Genomic DNA, 24,089 nt, shown 5'->3' with positions numbered 1-24,089 from the left:
GCTTGGTTGACGTACGTGTGTTGATGTTCCATCAAAACAAAGCACAGTCGCGCGTCTCACCGAGCATTCTATCACGGTGATTCGTTGTGAATGCGTCGTCTTTCGTTAACGTGTCTCGCGAAAGTGTTGGCCGATCACTCGTGTTTGTTTTAATCGTATTCTAAGTGAGTTAATGTGTGGATCCCAATGTCGTCCACAGGAAAATCCAGCTCAGACGAGATCCTGGGCGGTAAGTAAATATTCGTTTCTTCGAACGACGCGAGCAGCTGTCTATCGAACGTTGCGGCCATTTCGCATGCCGCGGCTGACGCATAAACAAATACGATCTTCCTTCCTTTTACGCTGTAGGCGTATTTTTCTTTGCAAGGATACCTTATCTCAGATACTTTCTATAACAATAGCCGTTTTCTTTAAAACGAACGCGAGCGTATTATTGCATCATTATCAATATAAAATGATGTAAATTTCAAAGATTTTGGCGCCATCATCTGTTTGACTTTAAATTGGTCGTGCCGGTGTTTTATTACAGAGCATTATTCGTGCCTAAAAATTTCACGCGAGTCAATTATTTGCATTTATTTATCGTATGCTATTGTTTTTTATGATCGTAACTTGTAGCAATTTCGTCATTCGTAATTTTATTTTTATTTTGTTTAAAAAATTATATGAAAATATGAAAATTCTATTCTTCGGTGGACATCCATTGAAAATCGCTGAAAAATGAATCGCTTTGTAACATCTGGTTGGCTGCTCACTTTGCTGTACAAGGGGGAAGCACAAAGGGGAAAGAACGCATCAAGAAACATATTTATGTTTCACCGACGCTCGTGAAGCTTTTGAACTCGATTTGGCTATGTTTTAAACTTACTTTCAGAAGATACAATAAATCAATTTTTTAAAGCAATAAATTATAACAATTTAATTATATCAAACAATTTTGTAACAAATTAGAAGTCGTTAAGAATTTTGGTTTATTCTAACACGGTGTAAAATCCAAAATCACGTTTCCATCAGCTCCGCTTAAAAAGTGAGTCTCCTTGGTAATTCCCCAACGTCGAACCGCGTGGCAAACAATTGGGTCAGTGTTCTATAAAACGCTCGAGTCGTTTAAATCAGTTCAAAAAGATTCAAACGAATATGACAGGCGGTTAAGTTCAAGAACATCTCTTGACTACGTATTTTCTTTCTATTCGGAATCGTCCATCCATAAATATCCATATCATCCATCCATATCATAAATGCAAACAGATTGCTTTCGTATAATTGAAGAAACGTGAATGTGATCGATGTCAGGAAAGCGTCGTCAACTTATTATCGTGACGTAACCTGTTTTTCCCCGTTGTACGTTCAACAGGTATCTTTGTGTATAATTGAAAAAAAATAGAAATGGTTGAGACAAATATAGCGGATATAAGTTAAAAGAGTTCATGGGACGATTAGACACAAACCCAACGGCCGATACGGTATCCCGTTAGTGATTATCGCATCCTAACAAAACAGTCCTTTCCAAGAACATCGAATGGCTTCGGACTTGATGTTATAGTTACGTGATCTTCATCAGGAACGCAGCTATGTGACGTCAGTCGTTCGATGCCACTTTCCTTGAAGAAGGTTAACCTGCGTTAAAAGCTAACCTAACATTAACAGTAACGTTCTGGAACGTGACTCAGCTCAGGAGCGCATTGTCCCTACAGTGGTAGCGTGACTGAAACTTCGTATCTGGGAATTTATCTTTTCATCTAGGTAGGGCCGTCAGATAGGGCACCCTCGAATAGTTTTTCTCTTATTTTAACTCGTACATTGTTAGAAATATGATTCTTACGTTTTTTTAACGTTATTATGGAATTTTTTTTATTTTTTGTTTACCATCGAATTAAATTTCGTTTTAGATTTCTATGAAAAATATTATTCTAACAGATATTATTTTCTGTGCAATTTAGAGTCGAACAATAATTCGACGAAAGAGTATTTGAGGCAATCTAATGCAAATTTATTCATTCATGAATAAACGTGTTTACAAATGGATCTTTTATTCGTCCATATATAAACGTTCACTGTTAATTGTGAAAATAATAAGCATTATTGCACCCCGTGCATCAAACTTTCTTTCGAACACAGTCCGAAGGAGATTCGTAATCGAAACTAAGGGTCTGTTCGTATGTAGCGTCGTTTGACTTTGGACGTTTGATTAAAATTACGGACCGATGAAAGGGGGTCACGTTCGCTTCTATTTTTAACCATAACGCTCGTTGGTGGACTTTAATTCAATTCATTAAGTCCACCTACCCGTCGTGATTTCGTGGCACGTGACGCTTCCTGGCCATTTTCGTGCGTTCGTCGGGTCATCATCGGGATCCTTTTGTCGTCTATGTTTCATATAAATTGATACGTTGTCGACATATTAATTCACACTATACTAGTCGATTTTATTTTGTGATTTTCTTACTAGAATAGCAGTCTTTACTTTTAATAAGAATCCATCAGACATTAAAGGGAGCTGTCACGAAATATTGGAATATGGAATATTCATGGAAATGCTCTTAATTACAGAGCTTAAAACTCAAATGAGTATCTTACTGTGTATATATATACATTTATTTATTTATTTATTTTGTTATATATGTAATATTACATGTTATATTACACAATAAATATTACATTTGATATTAATTTGACAAAAGTATCAAATGTCCATAGACAAAGAAAGGGAAACTGAAACCCGTCATTTTGAGAGGTTCACTAGAACAACCATATGGCGGCTTTGTTGCTAGTGTTCAGTGTTAACCCTTGCATTGCTTTATTATACCTATGTACACGATGCGAACAACAATCTTATACCTCGATATACAAAAAATGTATTTTTTAATTTCAATAATTATATCAGATTAAATAACAAATCAAAAATCGTCATTCTTTATATATTTCTATTTCTATATATATTCTTTATATTAGTTCTCTACCATTGTTTCAATCTAATAGGGAGAAACAAATTAAGTTGGTAAAATGAGTAGGCGGATAAGGGTCAATTCGGAAGCCATCAGCGACTCTTAATTAAACGTTCACTCGTCTTACGGAAGTCGAAGAATGATATTAAACACCAGTCGTCCCGGAAACGAATGAGCCTTTTTAAACGACATTTCTCAAGTTGAATATTATCGCGTCGAATGGGTTACGCGCTAACAAACATTAAGCTGCGCGCGCACCATTTGATGATTAATGCGGTTCCCCGTGCAGATCCATCCGGAAAAAAATTAATTCACTATCTCACCTAATTATCTTATCTTTATTTTTTTAACATTATTTGAAGGAAATAGCATGACTGATTGTTTTATGACACGAATGTATAGAGCTTAAACGTTAAACGTCAGGATATAAAGTCGATAATCGAATGCATAAGTAAACGACTACGTCAAAGAGTTGCATTTGCTTATCGTGCTTTAACTTCAAGCAGCAGCTTGTAAACCTTATCGTCGACGTTTGTTGACAAAAAATATCCGAGTGTTTTATAAATTGATCGCTCGGAGTACGCTAACAGGCGTCTTCTTTCGGTCATTCATGCATCTTTTGCCATCGTTATTATACAATAGCGAGCATATAGATAGGGAAAGACCTTACACTCGATTCTATTTAATTCAATTTGTAATTATTCCTCGGGATACAAATTTCAAAGGTTTTTTATATTTATGATACTTTGAACTATTGTGAAATTTACAAGAAATGTATTTTTAAATATTATATTATAGAAATGAAATTTTTTATAAAGCAATTTCTTGAATTTACAAGAAATATATTTTTAAATTTTATCTATACAAATATATAAAATACAATAGAAATAAAACCTTTCGTAATACGATAATAGAATACAATACAACACGCTCGTTGCTGCGTCTTTCAACCATTTTTGGTACATGAAATTGCAGAAATTTCATTCCTTTCCGATATGAAAATTATCAAGCAACAAAAGATACAAGGTAATAAACGCATTAAAATTACCAGATGTTTGAAAACGTAGATACGAAGGATTATATAATTTCCATATTGAGAATTATTAAATTTTATCTAACGATTACGTTATTCCAACGCTTGAGTAAGGTTTCTAGAAAAAGTTATTCAGAGTTATTGTAACATAGTCAGATGATTTACATATTTAATCGCGTATTATGATTATTATTAATATTCTTCGTAAGTGAATGTATTTGCGCAGGAAAATATCGAGAAGAGAGGCGTAAAAGAACCACGTTATTCTTTTTTGCGCGGTACATTCTGTAAAATCATCGCGATGCATTCGTTAAGTCAACACGTGTGACCTTGCTTTGCACGTGCTTATTTATTTCGATTAAACAGAGTAGCTCCTTTATGGTACGTCTTGTAAAACGAATTTGATCGTTTCACCGCCTTCCTTGCTGTTTCTATATCTGATACTTGTCCCTTAAAGGGAAGCTTTCCAAAGTTTTTCAAATGTTCTGCACGAAACTATCGATCGTTCTCAATTGAGGCGTTTGAGGTAATAAATAGTCAGCTACGATATTTAAATGTATTTATTGAAAGAGAAAGAAAGATGTAGATTTGATATTTAAAAGTGTAGAAGTTTATCTCTAACATTATTTGACTATGAATTTGTAATGCGTTAAAAAGTAGTTAAATTTGTATCCATTTTGAATTGGTTCTCACTTCTCGCTTAAATTTGTGAGAAACAAAGTTACCTCCTTATTGCAGCAGTTCCTTTAATCGCGTTCAATGTGCTGGAAATTCTTGACGAAGCTATCGATCGTTCTCAATCGCGTTGGTAATTGATTTGCAGTATCAGAGGTTGAAAAAAATAAGTTAATCGTATTCTGCGACAGCAGAGCGATGCTTCTTATCCAATTTCTTTCTCCTTTTTGCCCGTAGTTCGCTTAACTTGCCATATTTCGCTCGAATCTGGTGTCTAACGAAGTTCGATAACTCGACCAACTGCCACAATCTGCTCATATTTATTCGGACCAGATCACGAGTATATACATAGCGACATTTCTTTATTTCTTCCAAATCCACCTTATTCTTATAACACGGTTTAATCACCATTTCCTCCCCCCTTTCTCTCTGTTTAAACATAAAAATTTAATTCCAATTAATTACAATCGTATTGACGTTTCAAGCGAACGGGAACGCGTGAACGTTGCGGAATAAAAGACGATAGGAGAACAGTCGTCGATTAAATTTGTCGTATATACCGAATGCAAAAGTTTTCGTTGTACACAAAGTTATCGTTATACATATTTGCCATTGATGATAAAACGGATTATGCTTACATTGGGTTTATACTTGTACGCGTTTATGTATGCCACGGTTTATCACGTTACCACACACGCCTGGCGCGAAGTTAACAAAACAGAGTAGTAAATGATGTCATTCGATGACCGCCAGCTTGCCGCACTTTTTTAACCTGATAATGAAATCAGCTGTTTAAAAATCTTGCCGCCGAGTCCATTTACTGTCGTTTTGATTTACACGTTGATTGAGCAATTAAATTTTGTGGATGATTTTTCTATAGCAAACCCACATTCGGGTAAGACGAACGGATGAAAAAGATTTTGCTGTATGATTTATATTTTTACTTCTCCTATTGATTTAACAGATACTTGAGTTTTAAGAGTTCGTTGATACAATGCAAATGAACGTTTAGTTTCTCCCTTCTAATCTCTGATCTATAACTAATTGGACGAAAGTTTTGCGCCATACGATACAGAACATAAGATTCTACTATCTTTGCTATTCATTTTTAGAACGTTCATAGTGTAATAATAATTTATTGAAAGCCTTTTTTTATTTTATCTAGGAACATAATTTAGTAGAATAAGAGGTTCCTCGTTATTGCGAATTCTGGTTCACATGGAACAATGTTGTAATTTGAAGCGCATAGAATTTCTCTTGTTTTCACACAAGATTTCCAATGCGTTATATTTCATCGGAGAAAATAGCTAATGACTTAGAATACTCTATATCGTGCAACTTTGCCAAATTTCAGCAATTTCCTTGGTAATTTCAACGAAACATTAATTATACCTATATGCAAATCGTTCGATATACGATTTATTTCGACGATCGATCGGTATTTCATTGTAATTGTCTACCATTACGTGAAGCGGTTGCGTTATTCAAGAGGTGTTCCTGTAATTCGCTTAATTGGCGCATGCGGAAATGCGGATGCGAAGGAGAATTCACTGTTCCTTGAAATTCAAATAGACGACCCGTTAAGCTGTTTTAAAGCGGATGCATAGCGAAGAACAAAAATGTTGGTCAAATATCGACTTATTAAAATCGACGCGTTAATATTGAGCTGGCAACTAAGTGATTGCGGATGTTGTCAATAACACCTAATGACAAAATCTGCAATCACTTAGTTGCCAACCCAATACGTATTCTCATTCATCGCTGTATGTTTGAAAAAGAAGGATTTTTTTTTTATTATTTGCGTTTATTTTACAATCAATTCTCTAACGAGAATTTTAAGTAAATTCATCTGGCGTGGTACTATGACATGGTTAATAAGTGTTCATAGTATGTTTGATTCTACTTGAATCTAGTGCCTAGGTCTAAGGTATGTAATATCTTTTTAGCCTGCGGATCTGTTCCGACGTGTCGAGTAGTCGAGTAATTAGAGGGTTTTGCTGGTTGTTAACTCTTGTGCTATGTCTATTGCTGAATTTGGATAATTCTTCTTCGACTGTGGGTATCTCGAGGTCGTGATGTATCGTTTCGTTGGTGACGTACCAAGGTGCATCTATCAGGGATCTTAAGGCTTTTGATTGGAATCGTTGAAGAATTTCTACGTTGGAATTACTCGCTGTTCCCCATAGTTGGATTCCATAGGTCCAAAGGGGTTTTAACATGGCTTTGTATAGTGTAATTTTACTTGGCGTGTTTGAGTTGAAACGTCGGCCGATCAGCCAGTGGAATCTTTTAAATTTTGCTTCGAGTCGTTTGGTTTTATCTATGACATGTTGTTTCCGTGTCTTCTGTCCAGAATCATGCCCAGATATCTGACCGACTCTTTATCTGGAATAGGTATATCGTTTATCGTCACCTGTGGGCAAGTTTGTTCTCGTAGCGCGAAAGTTACGTGGCTGGATTGGTTTTCGCTGACTTTGAAGCACCATTTGTCGAACCACTCTTTCATAGAGTCGAAACCTCGCTGGAGAGTAGAGGAGGCAATTGTCGGGTCTGAGTGCAAGGCTAATAAGGCTGTATCATCGGCAAATGTCGCTGTGGTTATATCTATCGAAGCTGGTAAGTCTGCAGTGTAGATGTTGAACAGCAGGGGTTCGAGAACACTGTCTTGGGATGTGTCAGCTTCTATTGGAAATGTTGAGGTTAATAGCGTCTAAGTGTTTTACCACGAAGAAAAAGAAAGATGAATGGAAAAATAGGACAGAGACGCTTGGCGTTACTCTTTGAAGCTGTGCAATTAAGCACATCGTGTATTTTACCATCTGATTTCTTACTACAGTGCGTACAATCCCCTGTACGAAAATCTATCGAACGAAAGCTGCGATTCTCGGACCAAGAAACTTTTATCTTGTATCGAATGTCGCGATTCGATAATTTTCTTTAAATACATAGAAGCGTGCTGAAATTACATTGATTCAGAATTGGAACGCTGCATATCGTATCGACGTTTATATATAATTTATGCGTAAATATAACTCCGTAATAAATATAAATATAATATAATTAGTTATATTACTAAATATAGCGTAAATAAATAGTTATATTACTAAATATAGCGTAAATAAATATAATTAGTTTTTATTTCTTATTTTCTTATTTGAGTCATAGATAAGGAGCAAACGAATGATGATGATGATTCATTAATTGGAAAATATACATACCACACGAGAATATTTCTTTATTCCATCGTGCACGTGACGTTGTCAGCTAATCGCGTAGAAACTAAATAGAAAACGTGGAAGAGAAACGTATTTCTAATGACTCACGAAAGTATCCGGTCATTTAGCATAGAAAATCTTTATCTGCATATTTAGTTATATAAAACATTTTAGAATTTTAATAACATTTTAATGAAACGCGATTATCATGATTATATCGATAAGTTTCTGTTTTATCGTTCGTTTAATTACCGTGCTGGAGCTTTCGAATACTATCCTATGCTCGTTGCGAAGATATTTAATAAATACAATTTTAATTGTAGACTTTGTTTTGAAGATAAGTTAAAACGTTAAGATTACAAACGCGAAGGAGAAGCCTAACATTGCCAACTTTGAAAATACGAAAGAAAAATAACGCGCAGTCTTTCCATACGTTTAAAAATATTTTGCTTTTTAAAAACATATTTCATCGTTTATTTGCGTTCAGTCACGTTCGCTGGAGTAGGTGCGTGTATACTTTATTCTTCGTAAAATGTCCTTCGTAATAAAAATTAGTAATAAAATTAAATTAAATAAAAAGATTCCAAGATCGAGTAGTTCAGTTCTGGATGATCATGATCTTTAAATGGTCCAACGAGTAAAAGTTAAATTATGCACATGTCCTGTCGAAGAGAAACGAGTTATTTAAATACTTTTGAACGACAGTCCACACACGATCCTAGAACTTGTTCGTGGCTTTTCATCACGGAATCGCTGTTAGATTTGCAAACAAAGAAATTGCACCCGGAAGATATCGTAGAGTCGTCGATTTCCAGAATAATTGATAATAAATTCCACGTTTTTCTCCGGAAATACGAAATAAATTTTATATTATGATTGCGTTAAGTCATTCATGTATTCGTGTTCTCTAATGACGCAGAACGCTCTATATATGTATATATATGTGTGTGTGTGTGTATACATACATATACGTTAGGGAACGTCAAAGCTAACGAACCTTGGCCGTCAACCTCCTTGGGTAATCGAGTCGATGATTCCTCGACAAATATTATCGCTTCATCGCGTTTTACGTTTATATAAACGCTGTATCGACTAGGATATGTTAGGCTTGTTCTCGCTTTTACCAGGAAATCCTGTTTCCTTTGTTTTTACTGTTAGCGTGCAGGTTTCCATGGAAACATACGATTCTACGTTAAGTATCCTGTTTTCAGACAAACTTTGATACTCTTTCAACGAATGTATCGTGTATCGTGCAAACGAACGTTATTATGTCAACAAATAACTACGCAACAAGGAAATATCGTCTTTAAAGATCGATACAGAGATAAAGCTATACAAGAATGCTTTACCGGCAAGAATATAGAAACAAACTGAACATTTAAAATGGAAGAGATTTTTTTATTTAATTTAAAATTAATCGGGAATATTTGAAATTCAACTCGTTGTCTTTCTATCATTTATTTATTTTTATACAATTTGGTATCGTTTTTCAAAAATAATTCTAGCTAATTTGATAGAACGATTTGGTAAATAATATGGTAAAACGAGGTGCCATCAAAATTTTCATACCCGTCACACGGATTTATTTCATGGTTTTTATTTGTCCTTTTACAGAGTCATGGGTGGAATTGAATCCCGTGCCCGACAGGGTGACACCGTTACCGTTCAGTAGTGGCGGAGAAGAATATTTGCGACTTCTTAGGGAAGCGCAAAGGGATTCTCTGCCCTCGTCCGCTAGGCATTCTTTGGCATCTTCCCGTAGAGGCACACCGAGAGATAGGTAAAATTATTTACTTTATTATTAGATTGCGGATTATGCCTATTTATATTTTATAATAGCCATATAAGACGCATTGTAACGTAAATTAGAACCGAAGCTAAAATTTCTCTTCGATTTATCGCGAGGCGTTTGAAAGCAACTTTCTAAAATTTATTCAAATTTTTCCATTCCAGCCATCGATATCTAATCTAATCTTACGAGTATCGTTCGACATAGGAATCGAACAAATTTGTAATTCGATTAAATTTAATCTAAAAACTCCGAAACGTTGCTCGAGTTGTCTAAAATTCGTGTTGCTCCTAATATGCTTCGAAACTCTATCGTGTTACGAATCTTTTTTTTCCGAGACGACAAATCTCAACAGCCTGCGCTTGAGTCCTCGAAAAGGGCCATTAGAACGAGTCTGGTTTATCTTGTTCCTCGTGTACAAGTACGATGGAGCTGAGGAAGAAAAGAAAAAAAGAAAGCATGAGTCAGATGCCGGTTCCGAAGAAAGCGAGGGAGAAGTCTTTTTCTGGCCAGTTTCTTTGTGCTCGTAGGCGTTGGAACGTCTCAAGGACTATGAGCTGAAAGAGGAAGGAAAAGTCAAACAACCGCGCTTTCATCGCGACTCTGATCTGACGTACAATACGAAAGAATCGTACAAAAAACGAATTTTCCAAATCTTTTGTACGTTTTTTCCCTGATGCCTGCGACGCTAAAAATTTGCACGTTAAGTCTTTTCAAACGATTTTTTTTTTTTTTTTTTTTTTTTTAGTTTATTTTAGTTTTTACAATTTGTCCCGAAGGACATTTGGTAAAGTATTATATCTTATTGGTAAAAAAAAATAAAAATAAAATATAGCATGTAGGTGCTACCCCCAACGGAGTGCCATCTTTGTGTTTGCTAGGTTATATCTTTTATGTTTCAAAGTATTTAACAGTATTTTTAGATTCAGAATGAATACGCGGTGGACATAAATAATGCTACAAATAAAATCAGGAAGTTTCTAAATAAATCATATCTTTGTGAGAAATAAACATACGTCCAGATACGTTCAGACGTTAGCGTGTTGCTTGTATCCTTAATCTTTACTATTTGCGACGTTTGATTTGAAGTGTGGCGCAAATATTCGATAAGCTCATCTATTATCATTTGTAATTCCGCGTGAAATATATAGAAGAAAAAAGACATCGTACGATGCGGAGGTCATATGATCGAAAGTGTTTTATATTAGTGTACATCGAGTTATATTAGCGATAAGAAAATCGGAGTCGAAATGAGCAAAGAAGATTCTTATTATTTTAATTTTCTCTCTGAACGACGCTGTTTGCTATATTTAATTCTTTCACGTTCGATATTGCGAATACATGACATATTTACTTTAGTAACTTTCATAAAGTTCATGAAATAAAATTTTTAGTAACATCTTTACTTTAGTACTTTAGTAAATCACTAATCGATTAAGCAAAAATATATGTCCATTTTCGGGAAATCTGCTCTGAAATGTTACTCTATTGCACACGAAAATCTATTTTTCCTAACTGATAAAGAAACAATCTTTTTTCACGGGCTAAACAAAAATTTAATTCTGCAAATTTATGAATCTGGTTTGCTGCTAAAACTTCTTAGCCGAAATCTGTTTAATGAAAATCTCGGAGCGCAAAAATATTTTGAACGCTCCAAAAGTAAAAAAAAAATGTGTGAAATTTGTGAAATCTTTTCTTACAGCCCAAAGAGTCCTCCGAACAGTCCGAACACAGAATTATCTACCGAAGATGAGCTCAAAGGAGTCTATATAAATTACTGCTGCAACAAGGTCAGTTTCATAATCGATTTCTAATACCGTGTGCCTGTGTGGTTCACCATCACATAAGATTTCACGTATTCGTATTTCGTTCGTTCAATTTATCAAACTACATTCATCGTGGAATCGAGTCGAGTGATCTTTGTTCAACAGCCAATTATACATCTAAACCTTGTTACGTGATATTCAATATATATCGTTTTAAGAATAGCACAGCACGAGCGAAAAGTCACGTAAAAGAGATCGTGTAATTGTTACACCATTTGCTCTATGGCGCATGCCTAAGTGAAGTATGTACTTGGAAACGGAGACCTGTGCAACTGGTTTTATCGAACGAAACAAAACAGGGGCTACATTTTCCATGTAAGGTCTATGGATCAACGACTCTTTTAGCGTGCCCCTCCTAGCGTGCATTGTGGGTCATAGAACACGCAAGGTGCTTTATGTGAATTCGTGGAAAACCGCGGTGTCTTCGTGCGCGGCGAATACCGAGCGATAATTTCGCATCGACGAAACTGCGAAACGTAGTCGAGGAGTTTAACGAGAAAGTGCTAAAGCTGACGGTTTTGAAAAAACTTACCTCATCTTCGAAGAAGATGTATTTATACCATTTCACCACTGAATTTCTCAACTATAGAACGCAATATGTATAGAAAATTTCAAGCCATTTACATGTTTATTGTTTTGTCCGTTCAAATTCTACGTATCTGCCCGAAAACCAACAAAGCTCTAGCGATTAGACAAGTCTATATTCAAATCAGTACGATAACTGCAGCGAAGCTCCTTCTTTTATTAATGGTTTGTGTGCTGGTTACTTATTTATCCACGTCGGTAAAGAGTCCTCGTGAAAGAACAGCTATTATCTTTGCTATATTTTTCGAACTACGCGCAACTCGTTGGAAAACATTGTTAAATGGACAGGTATGTTCGCTAATTCGTCCTTGAGGAGGGAAATCAGTGAGGTTATCAACGAAGTAAGATGGTGGAAAAATACGACGTCGACGATGAGAATGATAAAAACAATCGGTACGAGACAAGGGCAAAATGAGTTAGGTCGATAACGAGTCGTGAGAGGCGAGGATTTTCCATGAGTCAGTTGCCCGACCGTGTTTTTAACGCAAGCTCTCCTCCTTTATGTTCCACCGTCTCTCTTTGTAAAGAGACAAGGTCTTGAAAAGCTAAACTGTATTCTGGAGTCTTCTTTGAGAATCCTCGGTTTCTCGATTCAACCGCTTAGATAACGCATTAAAAATAGAATATCTTCAGAAGCTTCTGTTTTCCAGGCTCTGTACGTCTTATCTCCGATGCGACAGTCTTTTTCGTCTCTCGTTCTCCTCGCCGAGTTTCACGATCTCTGAACGTGTTGTGTCGATTCGTTCGTCTTTGCTTTATTTCTATCAACGATCGTGTTGACAAACGATAAAGTCAAGGTGAACGAACGACCTTGATATTCACAGCCACGAGAAAAATAATAGAAGGAAAGGAAATGGAAGAAAACATGCCTGTGTTGATTGATACCGAGTCGCTGAATCGAGACTCGACGGATTGCGCATTATCCGTAATCATAGGCGCGCGTTTTGCACCTAGTATCGCAATCCACTTATAGATACCCAAGGATACCCGGATTCGAAACACCGGTTATAGTTTCGTACTTTTGCAACTACGTATGTTTGTATGTGCCTTCGTTGGGAACCTTGGCAAACTTTTCATCGTGTCGTTATCGATCCTACTTTGCTTTTAAAGGAGAAACACGAGGAACGCATAGAAAGCATATCGCCAGTTTAGCTGGAAGAGTGACGCGCGTAGAAAATCGTCGCTTTTGAAATATTGCATAAAAATCAGATTTAAAAGCTGTTCTGCTATTTTTGTAGCTATTATTTGTCGCGTCGGTCGAATATGATTTACGCTGTTATTTCTTTTTTATTTAAATGCTATGCTTTCATGAAATTTGTTGGAATTGAAATACTTCATAACATCGTGTTAACTATTTCTTTTTTTATTTTTAAATTATATAACTTCTGTTTGTGTCTTCAGTTTGAATAACGAACTTCTGCGATACATACATTGTTTTTTATATCCATTACTCTAACATACCTTTCGTATCGTGACAGAACAGTAACTCAACAACAGTAATTGTTTGAACGCTTATAACAAAAATTTCAAAATAGAAAATTACGAATTACTCGATCATTTGACAGTAAGAAAATTTGCATAGTCGCTGAATCATTGAATAAACATAATTTTCTATTTTGAAATTTTTGTTATTTCAAACAATTTAATGAGCTATTACACGCAACTCCAATATAAATAAAAAGTTCCACGGTTTTACCAAAGAACGAACACAGAAGTATGCCGCTTTGCTGTGCTAGTTCGTTCACCTGAGTTTGTGTTTATTGATGTAACGCGCGTGTTCCGCTGTTACCGCGGACAGATCACGCGATCACGAACGAGCGAATCGGCGGCGTTCTCTACGGTTACGCTTACGTGTCTCATCTTGGGCAGAAACCGGTCCTCTCACGCGGTGCGCATTGCATTCGAGAAACGGGTTCCACTTCGCGGTGAGTTAACGAACGAGAAAAACACGAGGAGTAAGAAGGCAGACATTCGATATACGTAGCCGATGTACGATGCATTACGCTTCTATTGGATTAAGTCGAACAGCCGTTATGCTCATTCCAACCGAGCGCGTTCGCGCTGTTCCGTGGAATGCGATAAATACAGGTATAAACGAACGATTACGCATTACAGAAATGCTCAATGATGATCTGTCGTACGTAGCGTCGAACAGGTTCGAGCATGTTTGACTTGCAGTAGAAATAAACGAATAGAAAATTTAAATGTCGAATCCTTCCAATTATTGTTATTTTCCTTTTAGAAACAACGTAGGAAAAATTACTTTGTTTGTAACGAAGTTAAAAGATATTGGTTTCAAATAATTCCTTTTAGCTGCTTTATTAATTTTATTTTAGATATAACACAGGGAAAGAAATAGTATTTACATATGAGATACTTCCGACTGTCTCTCTTAACACGTTCGTCGCCCAGCGTGATTCGGCTAAGTTTCCTGCGGGGCCCAAATCCGACCGCCGGCACGCAGAACGTAAATAGAGCGACAAATTAATTAATCCTAAAATTCATCGTTTATCGCCTTCGATTCATTATAAAGAGAAGATTATTTATTTCCGAAACGGAGAAAGCGACAAGCCCCTCAGCTGGAGTATTCCGAGGGATCTCATGGCAGATATCTCAGATCATTCATTTAATCGGGAAGCATACTTGTGAGACGTACATCGGTGATTTTTTCATTCTCAGTGTTGAATAAACAGCGTGAAAATATATTTGAAATTGAGGGGAGTAGTCATAACGCAGTCTATTTTTCAAAGTGCCCAAAATCACCCCAGATGTGTTTGGAATGTTTTAACGAATACCATGCGACATAGGATATTGTAATATATTATCCAGAATATAAATTAATAAAAGTTATGGTCTAATGTGTTATTAATATTTTTATGTTGTATATCCTATATATAATATCGTATATTTAATTAATTAACTCGAACAAGAAGAGCGTCACCGTCATTTGGTGACGGGGCCCCCACGGAAGTATACGTCGCATAGATATGTGCGACGTGGCGACGAACGTGTTAAATTACATAATTGCTCATTAAGTAAAATGTCTGAACTGTTTTCGACAAAAATAAAAATTCCTGGAGGATGAAATTCGATGTTGAATCTGTTGCAAAGGATTCATGTTAAGACGAAAGCGCTTCGAAAGATCAAAAGTCCCAAGTTTCTTATTAGTACCTCGTTAAGTAAGTTTTCCTTATATATATATTCGATTGTTCGCAAAATAATTGCGTAGAAAGTTAGCATTCGCGAATTCTCAGGAAATATAATACGGAAACGTGACGCGAAAAGGAGAACGTGCGATAAAAACATCTCTAGAATCTGTTACGCGACTGTCTTATTGGTATGTCGATGTGTTTTACTTGCAAGTCATTTCCAAGAGAAATTACATTTCCGAATAGTACGATTTTTATCCAACTCCGTCAATCGTCTTTAAAATAAAATTCTAAAAGGCGTAAAATTCCTGTGTAGGTAATTCCATAAAAAGAAACAGAATTGTAAGTATTTATTTGGATATTAATGCCTAACATAAAATAGCAAGTGTTATTTCAACATACCAATCCGGCTGCTGAACCACGCACGTTCCACGGCCGTAGTTTATTTATATTTCTACTCTCGTTGATCGTACACGAGCAGTATCCGTTTCGCTTGCTAATAAAAACCATCTTTCTATCCAGTCACCCTGTTTCGCGAAATAACTCTTCTCGTGCTATGTTGGGATACCAACAATTTCGTCATGGTTAAACCGAAAATGCAAATTCAGATCTTTATAGTTACAACCAGGCGCGATAACCGTTTTAATTCAAATCAAACAAGTTGTATCTACCGAATTCATTTTTCTAATTTAAATAACCGTAGTCTTCCTCAATGACATTTTACGTAAGAAGTTTAAAAATAATTTATTCTTGGTTCCTGGTTTCATCCTCTAAATATTATAATTCCTGCATTCGTTATGTATTCTGCGCGATCTTGAACATTTAAATTTCCAAGAAATGCACAAGTATCTGCGGTCTGATGGCACCGCATGATATTCGATCGTTCTCCATCGACTTCTAAAGTTTCCGCAGGATAATTTTTAATGGAGGACGAATTAGATTCCGGTTTGATTCCCAAGAGATTGCCCCGGTTGTCACGATTAATATCAAGAGAGCCATTCCCAAGCTCTGTAAGTCGTTAATGTCATATTTCAGCGACGTTCTTTCTCCAACATCTTCTTGAAATATTGCCAAAAAAGTAATATCGTGTGAGACGAGCTTAGACGAGAGGAATAGGAGAGTGTCGATACTGTTTATAGTTTATACTCCGTTTTCTATGTGTATGATTTATTCTAAACATAAATTAGTTCTCGTCTCGTTCCTGGATTAGAACTATTCGATACTAAAGAAAAAGAAAAAAAAAAAGAAAACCGTTAGTGTTAAGGTCGTGAGAGTTGAACGTTAGTTATCGATTTCAGGATTATGTTTCTCGTATTCTACTACCATTTTACACGTTCTGTTGGCACGATATATGTACGTTAGAAAAAAAGGTAATAAAGTAAATGTTTGATTTCGACGTTCGAAATAGAACGACTTTCGTCGTGTATCTAAAAAAAAGTAGATGCTGTTTTTTTCAAGCTGTCGAAGATGAGCTGGATTTTACTCCTCTTAACAATGTTCCAATCGACAGTGACAAATTAATCCAGATTGCGATATACAGCAGATTAGTCAGCACAAAGGCGGTCAATTATAAGAAGGCGATTGGAGAGGAGGGATAAGGACCGTGCCAACTGTCACGTATACCATCCTGCACGATCGCATAAAATATTGCTACGTATGTGATCCCTGTCACGTTCCCAACAACGCATCGCTTATATATCAATGCAATGATTTGCATTTGATTTCTGATATCTTTTGTGTTTAACGACAAAGGAACAATTGATTTCGATAAACGTGCAGCGTTCATTTTAACGCTTTACAAAGATATATGTTCTCGTTACTAATAAGATCAAATATATTATACGTTGCCAATAGATGTAAACATCGACTTTGTAAATTTTCTATAGGTCAATATTATTCAAAGATTATTCGAAGATTATTCAAAGTGCATTTACTGTCGAGAGTTTATTGATAAGCACTTTAAGCTTCATTCGATGTAAACTACGAGCTGGGAGAAGCTAAACGGAAACGGTAATCCTCTCGTGATTTCTAGCTAAATCGACGTTAAATAATTTATCCGACGATTCACGATAAGTAAATTTTAATATTTAACGCGATTCACGGAAAATCAACTTGATAGTGGAATTAATCTGTAAAGTACACATTGAACTTCTTTCCATGACTACCTGTCGTGTTAGATTTAAACGAAGAAGAGCTAGCTGGTTCTTATTAGACTCTGAAATTGCACAGTCTCGAGACAGAATAGAATAATGGGGCTATATACAGAAGGCGTAGCTCGTCATTGACCCTCTCGAGCCAGCGCTGTAAAGCTACACAGTGAAATGTCGTCGGTAGCTGGGGGTTTCCTCGTTGAATGAATCCGAAACACGCCGGCAGTGGACGTAATTCGCTGTTATTACGTCCGCCAAAGGGAAGTAAGGGACGCGCCGAAGAAACTTACGAGCAATTGCAACTAGAAAAGACCGAGATAAAGCGTAGATCGCTCTTCAACGTCGCTGGTCAGTGGTTAGTGGTCTGTCCGTAAACCAATCCGAAACCGTTCCGACATAACGTGCTGCGTGATATCGAATGAATTCTTCGAATTTGGCCGAGCCAACTGCCGTCCACAGAGGACACAAAGCACGCGTGGCCTGCTTTTTCTTCGACCGTATCGTACGTTCGTATTGATCCTTTTTCCGTCCCGAACTTATACCTCAATCGTAGTGTCGAAGTCCGATGCGCAGTTGAATCGACTTGAATTTTTTTTTTGTGGAGTTAGTCTTTATTGAAATTATTAGAAGATTTACGAATGGCTACTTGATTAATTTGAATGTAGAAAAAATTAATTTAATTTAATTTTTTTTTTAATTAAAGAATAAAATTGTTTAATCGTTTTATTGTACTTTGCATTATTACTGCGACGTTAAAGATATTACAAACTGTTATTTAATTTATATATTTCGATTAATTCGCTCGTGGTCAGCCATGTTTTCTCTTACTTCGTAGCTTCGGTAACAAGTCAAATGCCAGTCGCCAATAAAAACCCCCATAATATTCAACGTGTTAAAGCAGGGGGATCGAAATACGTCAATTTACACTCGATATAGAACACGTTGAAGATTCTACAAATGCCGGAACAATGAAACGGAGTGTCCGCTTGAATCATGTTCTTAATTTTCAGCGATTAAGTATTTATGTATGCGAGAATGAAATTGGAGAAGCGAATATCTTTCGTTGCCACTTCTTTGCGAATGACCTGAATACCAAAGAGTATTGCGACTCGTATTCGTCTAAGCAGTACGGGGGCTGCCAGTCACTTATGGATGTAAATAAAATGAAATTTACTTTGGTTCAGTTTATTTTCATATGCATATAATCGCTCATAAATATTTAGGTACCTGACGTAATTTAATAAAAAAAAATTCATTACTATTACACTTTCAAAGCTATGGATTGATTGCAGAACGTTTCTCTACTGTTATTTTTTTATTACCTTTATCAAGACAAATTAAGTCAAGTTAAGACGAATATAATATTACAGTTAGTAAAAGTACATATCACATACTCGTTGAAATAAGAAACAACGCATTATATATGCCCACATTTTGAAATTAATGCCACCGTATATACCGTAAGCATTACAACTACTGCAAAAATACATGAAGTCTTTTATTACACAAAATCGTTATCCTGAAGCCCTGAAGTATTATTAGACATTGTTTGATTCGTCGATCTAGCTCAAGTCATGCGTGGGAAGATAAACAGTTCCGATTGCTTGTGCCATGCGATTATTTCTCGATGAAATCACCCGACGAAGACCCTTTTAAGGTCGTTCTTCGTGAGTCGTAACCTAGTTATAAGTCCTTGGTTCGCTTGTACGTTGCAATGTTTATTCCAAGTGCGTTGAACTCGCGAGTTAACCTCGTATATAATCATTTCTCTATCTAGATTCTATTTCTATCTTTAAAATAGAGTCACCGCGTTGTTTACTAAATCTGGCCCGGTTCACGATATGTCTTTTTTTCGTGGAGCAATAAAAAGATCAACGCGAAGATTCTACGAATAATTCGGCGTTCTAAATTAGTCCAATAGGAGGACAGAACACTAATAAAAGTGATTTAGAAGTATGCTACGATTTTTCTCTTAGCACGTTCACGAGAATTCGAAACTATCTTGTTTAGAGAGTAACAATGTCTTTGAGCGTAAATCTGGTTAGGATGAGTCGCGCTTGTTCACATTCGAGGTTTATTACGCATTACCTAAAACGCTATTTCGAGAAATAGAACAGACGGTGCTTAGCGGACTCGTTGACGAACTTGGCAAAACATTTGGATAATTTGGATTTTGGATCATGGATAACAAACGCAAAATATCTATTATTATCTAGTATCGAAATATCTACGTTTCGTCGTTGCTGTATGTTTCAATACTTTGTAATTTCATACGACACGTATCCATAAAAAATTGTTATTGTAAGAGTTCCAATATTTTCATGAGTCACTCTATGTTCGAATTAATTGTGACAATATTTGTCCAACGTTTGTTTGAGCGAGCAAATATGGATGTAGATATGGGATGAGCTCTTAATTTCAGAAGCCGCCTATGTATTTAAATTATCGTATTATATTAGGTTAGGTTAGGACATACTATCAATCGGGTCGCCGTTAGTCTTGAATTAAAGTACTAGTCTTTAACTCGAACTAAAGCTAATCTAAACCTAACCTAAACTTAACCTAAATCTATTTCAAACGTTAGAAACCTAATATACATTTGTACATGACTTGTCAAGTAAAGACGATGGAGGGGGGGGGGGTCATATGTACATAAAATACACGAAAAAATTACTGAAAATAGTATCGTTGATAATATACGTCGAGTCTATAAAAATCCGCGAGACCACATTTTTACATAATTATCGTAACTTATTGCCACAATAAATTATATATAATTATATATTTTGCCACAACATAATTATATCGATAGTAATTCACGTGGCATCCACTTTATTGCATGATTCATTCGAATGAATGCGCAAATCACTTTCCTTTTTAAAGTAGCTGAATTGTTTACAAACAGACGTACGCCTTGTTTGATACGCATTATAGTATACATATGTATATCGTAATATAACGATACGACAGTAGCGCTCGTGACGTGATTGGCTGATTGCCTGGCGAGTTATCCTTGGCTATTCTTCGAGTCATTCACAGATAAGAGGTTTATAAGTATTTCACTGAAACGAGAATCGTGACACAAGTACTCACATTTTTCTTTCCTCTTATATTTCAGTAATTCTATAATTTCTTTTACTCGTGGATAAAATCGTGGATTTTTAATCGAAGCTAAAATTATTCGAGTACCCGAGATTTACGATAGAACGACACTTTTTTGCTATTTTTTTACATTGATATATAATATCGTATCAATTACCAAGTTATTCACGACACTCTGGGAAAAAAGCGAACGTTATATTTAGTAATTTATCGAGCAATTTGGTTTCCGCGATGAACTCTGGTAAATCGAAGGCTTTTTGTCTTCTAAATTATCTTCGACGTTGTATTTCGGGCAATTTAAAATCAGGTCATACTGTTAGCAGTAAGTCGTATTGTATGAAACAGGTTCTCTCTGCAACAGATACGAATGTATGAACTTGAGAATATTCTATTCTGTAATATGTGTATGCAAATAATAGTTACTTGATCCTTCAAGGTGATTGTCTTCCGTCATTCCCGAAAAGCTTCTTATCTTCGATTAAAAATCATCGATAACAGGCAATCATTCTTTAACGCCTATCGCTGTTTATCCCTTGTCGTTAGAAGTTGTTTCTCACTAGATTATTTTCTCGCAGGGTCGTTGACAACGATCGTTCGATAAATATACTCTACTTTTTCATTTCCGCGATAACGATTCACTGCGATTGTGAAGCAAAAGTATTTGATCCGCTTGTGCAAGGAAAGCGCGATTGATTTACAGCGATTAACGAGTTCTCATACACAGACACAAGTCTGAGCTTGATGATTTTTGAGTTAGACACGTTGCGTAGTGAAAACCAAACATCTGGCATTATGTTGCTCGTGTGAAGATTCTCGTTTGGTAAACTGATCCTCGGCTACGATCGACGGTCAACGTAGAAACCGCGAGTATCTTCAATTTCACCATACGATAGAGGATTCATCTGTCTGCACTGCTTAAACACTTTTAAATCGGTTTACCAGGGATTACAGGGACAACTCGTAGCGAAGCCAGATACGACGCTCTTTATTCATAAGAATATTCTTTTCGTACGATCAAAAGATTTAGCAAATCGTTACTTTTTCTCTGCGCAGGAAGCCGCCGAGCTTTTGGAGAAGAACACCGATTGGATTTACGAATGGAGCTCGCGTCCAGATCAAGCACCACCGAAGTAAGAGAATATTCTACTTTTGACTCTTTGACGGTGTAATGAAATAACGAAGAATTTAGAATGAACTATTTATCTGTTTATCTTTGAGATTTCCTGCATTTAAGAGTATGACGAGAAGAATATACGGTTCTAAATAATTTCATGAGAAATAAAAGTATTAACAAGTTAAATAATTTCATAGGAAATACATAGTTTAGATATAATGATGTTTAAGATGTAAAGCTTGTAGTGTTATATTCGAGTCATTCTCGGGTTACATTGTCGAAGTTACATTGTCGAAGTTACATTGTTAATTAATAAAAGGACATCCGATCGTGCAGCAGGTTTCTTATCGATTCTTTTATTTTTTATTACAGAGACTGGAAGTTCAAGCATCCTCAGAGAGTGAATAAAAAGAAATCTTATAGCATTCGTACGGCAAAAGTGGGCAAGGTTGGGTTGTTCTCAAAAGAAGTCCTTTATACTCTTTTTATCACAAACATTCTTTCTGTCTTGGTCGGAGCTGGCCTGGGGTAAGAGAAACTTCCTAAAACATATATCTAAATCTTTTCTCTAAAAGTAAGGGTAGATAAATGGAAAACTTTTAAAACGATGTACCGTTGTTTCAGGGTTTGGTGGTCCAGGCGAGGATCGATAACGTCCAGCGTGACCATCGAATGAAAGAAAAGAACAGTCAAGGACGCAAGAGTCAAGATTGCTGCGCTAGAGTTTGCAAGAAAACGGAGTAATGGATTGTCGTTTATGTGGAGCCGCTAGAAAGACTGAAATGCCAAGAGATAAAGGGTCGATCGAGCCTAACGAAACACGCAACATATTGTTTCGATTACCACAATTTAATATTAGCACTTTTTATTCTATTCTTCCTTATCCGAAAGAAACTTAACGGTATACTTCTTGAAACGCCGTATTATTGTGTAAAGTGTAAGTCATATGCGATTATATGATTAAACGAGAAAACGACAAAAAAAAAAAAAAAAAGGAAAAGATACGAAGAAAAGAAAAAAAAATATAATATGATTTATATATTTAGTGTTGTTGAAAAGGTGAAAAATGTCCATTTTATACCGTTTGTAATGCGTTTCTATCAGTGATAGTCTATAGGTATAGCCTGGGTAGTATTTATCGATAATAATAATTATTAGTCGTTAATTGAACAAAAAATAAAGGTTTGAGAGAAAGAGAGAGGGAGAGAAAGAGAGAAGAAAGTAACGAAGAATGTTTGCGCAAGAAGAGATTTATCGTTTTATGTGTTTTATAAAATGATCCAAGAAGATTAATCTATGAAACAAAAGGGAAGCTTTTTACAGTGAGAGAACAACAATACACATAGCAACAGTTATACCTCCGTTTAGATTACGTATGCCCTACTGTATTGAGTTTTCTGTTGGTATATCGAATACCTTTATCGTTAGTATGAATCCGGAAAAGTCTCTTTTGCCATTTACTTCAGAGTGCAATGTGATGGAAAAAGTAGGCGCTGTATTTAATTAATGGAAATTCATCTTTTTACAAAATTGCAAGCAGCGACTTCTAATTTTAAGTTTTAATAACGTATGATACAGTTGTTTAAGTAACTGAGAAAGGTTTAATAATTATCGTTAGATTCTCATACCTTTTGATTTGTAAAGTTAAGATTCTAAAGATGGTGTATAGGAAAGAGTATAATACAGCATATTCTTAGTTTTTAATTTTTCATTCGTTACCAATTAAATGCCGAATTGATTACTTGAATACAATCACTTGTTGATTGGTATTTCTTTGATTTTAGGTATATATAATATATATTTTGAATGCTCGACGGAAATTTTATACGGCATGAATAATTTGATATTTAACAATGGATAAGGATTTTTTAAAAATTGTGATAAGCAGTAAAAATGAAAAAAAAAAAAGAATACAAAAAGAAAGTAAAGTGTAATGTCGTGTGATGTGATAAATTTTATTTGTAATCGAAGAAATCGTCTGTAACTTTCGTATTCCAAGGTCTTTGAATGAGTTTGAGTTTTTATTTCATTGAAAGATAAGCATATTATTAATTTATAATTTTATGTGTTAAATAAAGTTACAATTTTTTCGTATAGTTAATATACGAGTCGCTTTGCGTAATAGCACAATGTGTGATTTGTATTCGGCTATTACGAAATAAAAGACTCGATATTAATCGTACTAAGTTGACGATTTTCCGATATAACATTTTTCACAGAATATGAAATAAATATACATATGTATTAAGTGTAAGATGCTGTATATTGTAAGAATAATACGTAATCAATGTACGTAGAAATTAGAATTGCAAGTCTTTTGTATTTTCAATATAATTCTATATATTCTAAATGCAAATTATTGTTCTCGAAAACCCACAAAACTGAAATTACACAAGCATATGTTATTATCGGTATTTCTTTTTTTTTTTTTTTCTTTTGTAAAATATCTGTCACAATATGTCATCAATTACCCTCCATTCGTTAGGGTTACACCAATCAACTCTGC

The 24,089-nt window shown here is 35.6% G+C and overlaps 1 protein-coding gene across 1 annotated transcript; it reads left to right on the top strand.

Moving 5' to 3' along the window:
- Positions 1 to 36: 36 nt before the first annotated feature.
- On the top strand, positions 37 to 23,939 carry LOC132912218 (BCL2/adenovirus E1B 19 kDa protein-interacting protein 3). The gene is made up of 6 exons (XM_060969459.1): positions 37 to 229; positions 9,483 to 9,648; positions 11,360 to 11,447; positions 21,523 to 21,599; positions 21,956 to 22,111; positions 22,208 to 23,939. Exons 1-6 carry the CDS (start codon positions 187 to 189, stop codon positions 22,257 to 22,259), a joined length of 582 nt encoding a protein of 193 aa, XP_060825442.1. The 5' UTR covers positions 37 to 186; the 3' UTR covers positions 22,260 to 23,939.
- The last annotated feature ends 150 nt before the right edge of the window (positions 23,940 to 24,089 follow it).

Source organism: Bombus pascuorum, chromosome 11 (assembly GCF_905332965.1).
Source record: "Bombus pascuorum chromosome 11, iyBomPasc1.1, whole genome shotgun sequence".
In the NCBI taxonomy this organism is placed as follows: Eukaryota; Metazoa; Arthropoda; class Insecta; order Hymenoptera; family Apidae; genus Bombus; species Bombus pascuorum.
The sequence above is the reverse complement of the archived record's forward strand: the minus strand, read 5'-3'. Positions and strand labels throughout refer to the sequence as shown.

Bases quoted from the DNA above. Each gene is read 5' to 3' on its own strand.
- LOC132912218 (XM_060969459.1), top strand. From the start codon at position 187: ATGTCGTCCACAGGAAAATCCAGCTCAGACGAGATCCTGGGCG. The intron at 230-9,482 runs GTAAGTAAATAT...GTCCTTTTACAG, and splicing joins CTCAGACGAGATCCTGGGCG to AGTCATGGGTGGAATTGAAT. The intron at 11,448-21,522 runs GTCAGTTTCATA...TTCTCTGCGCAG, and splicing joins TAAATTACTGCTGCAACAAG to GAAGCCGCCGAGCTTTTGGA.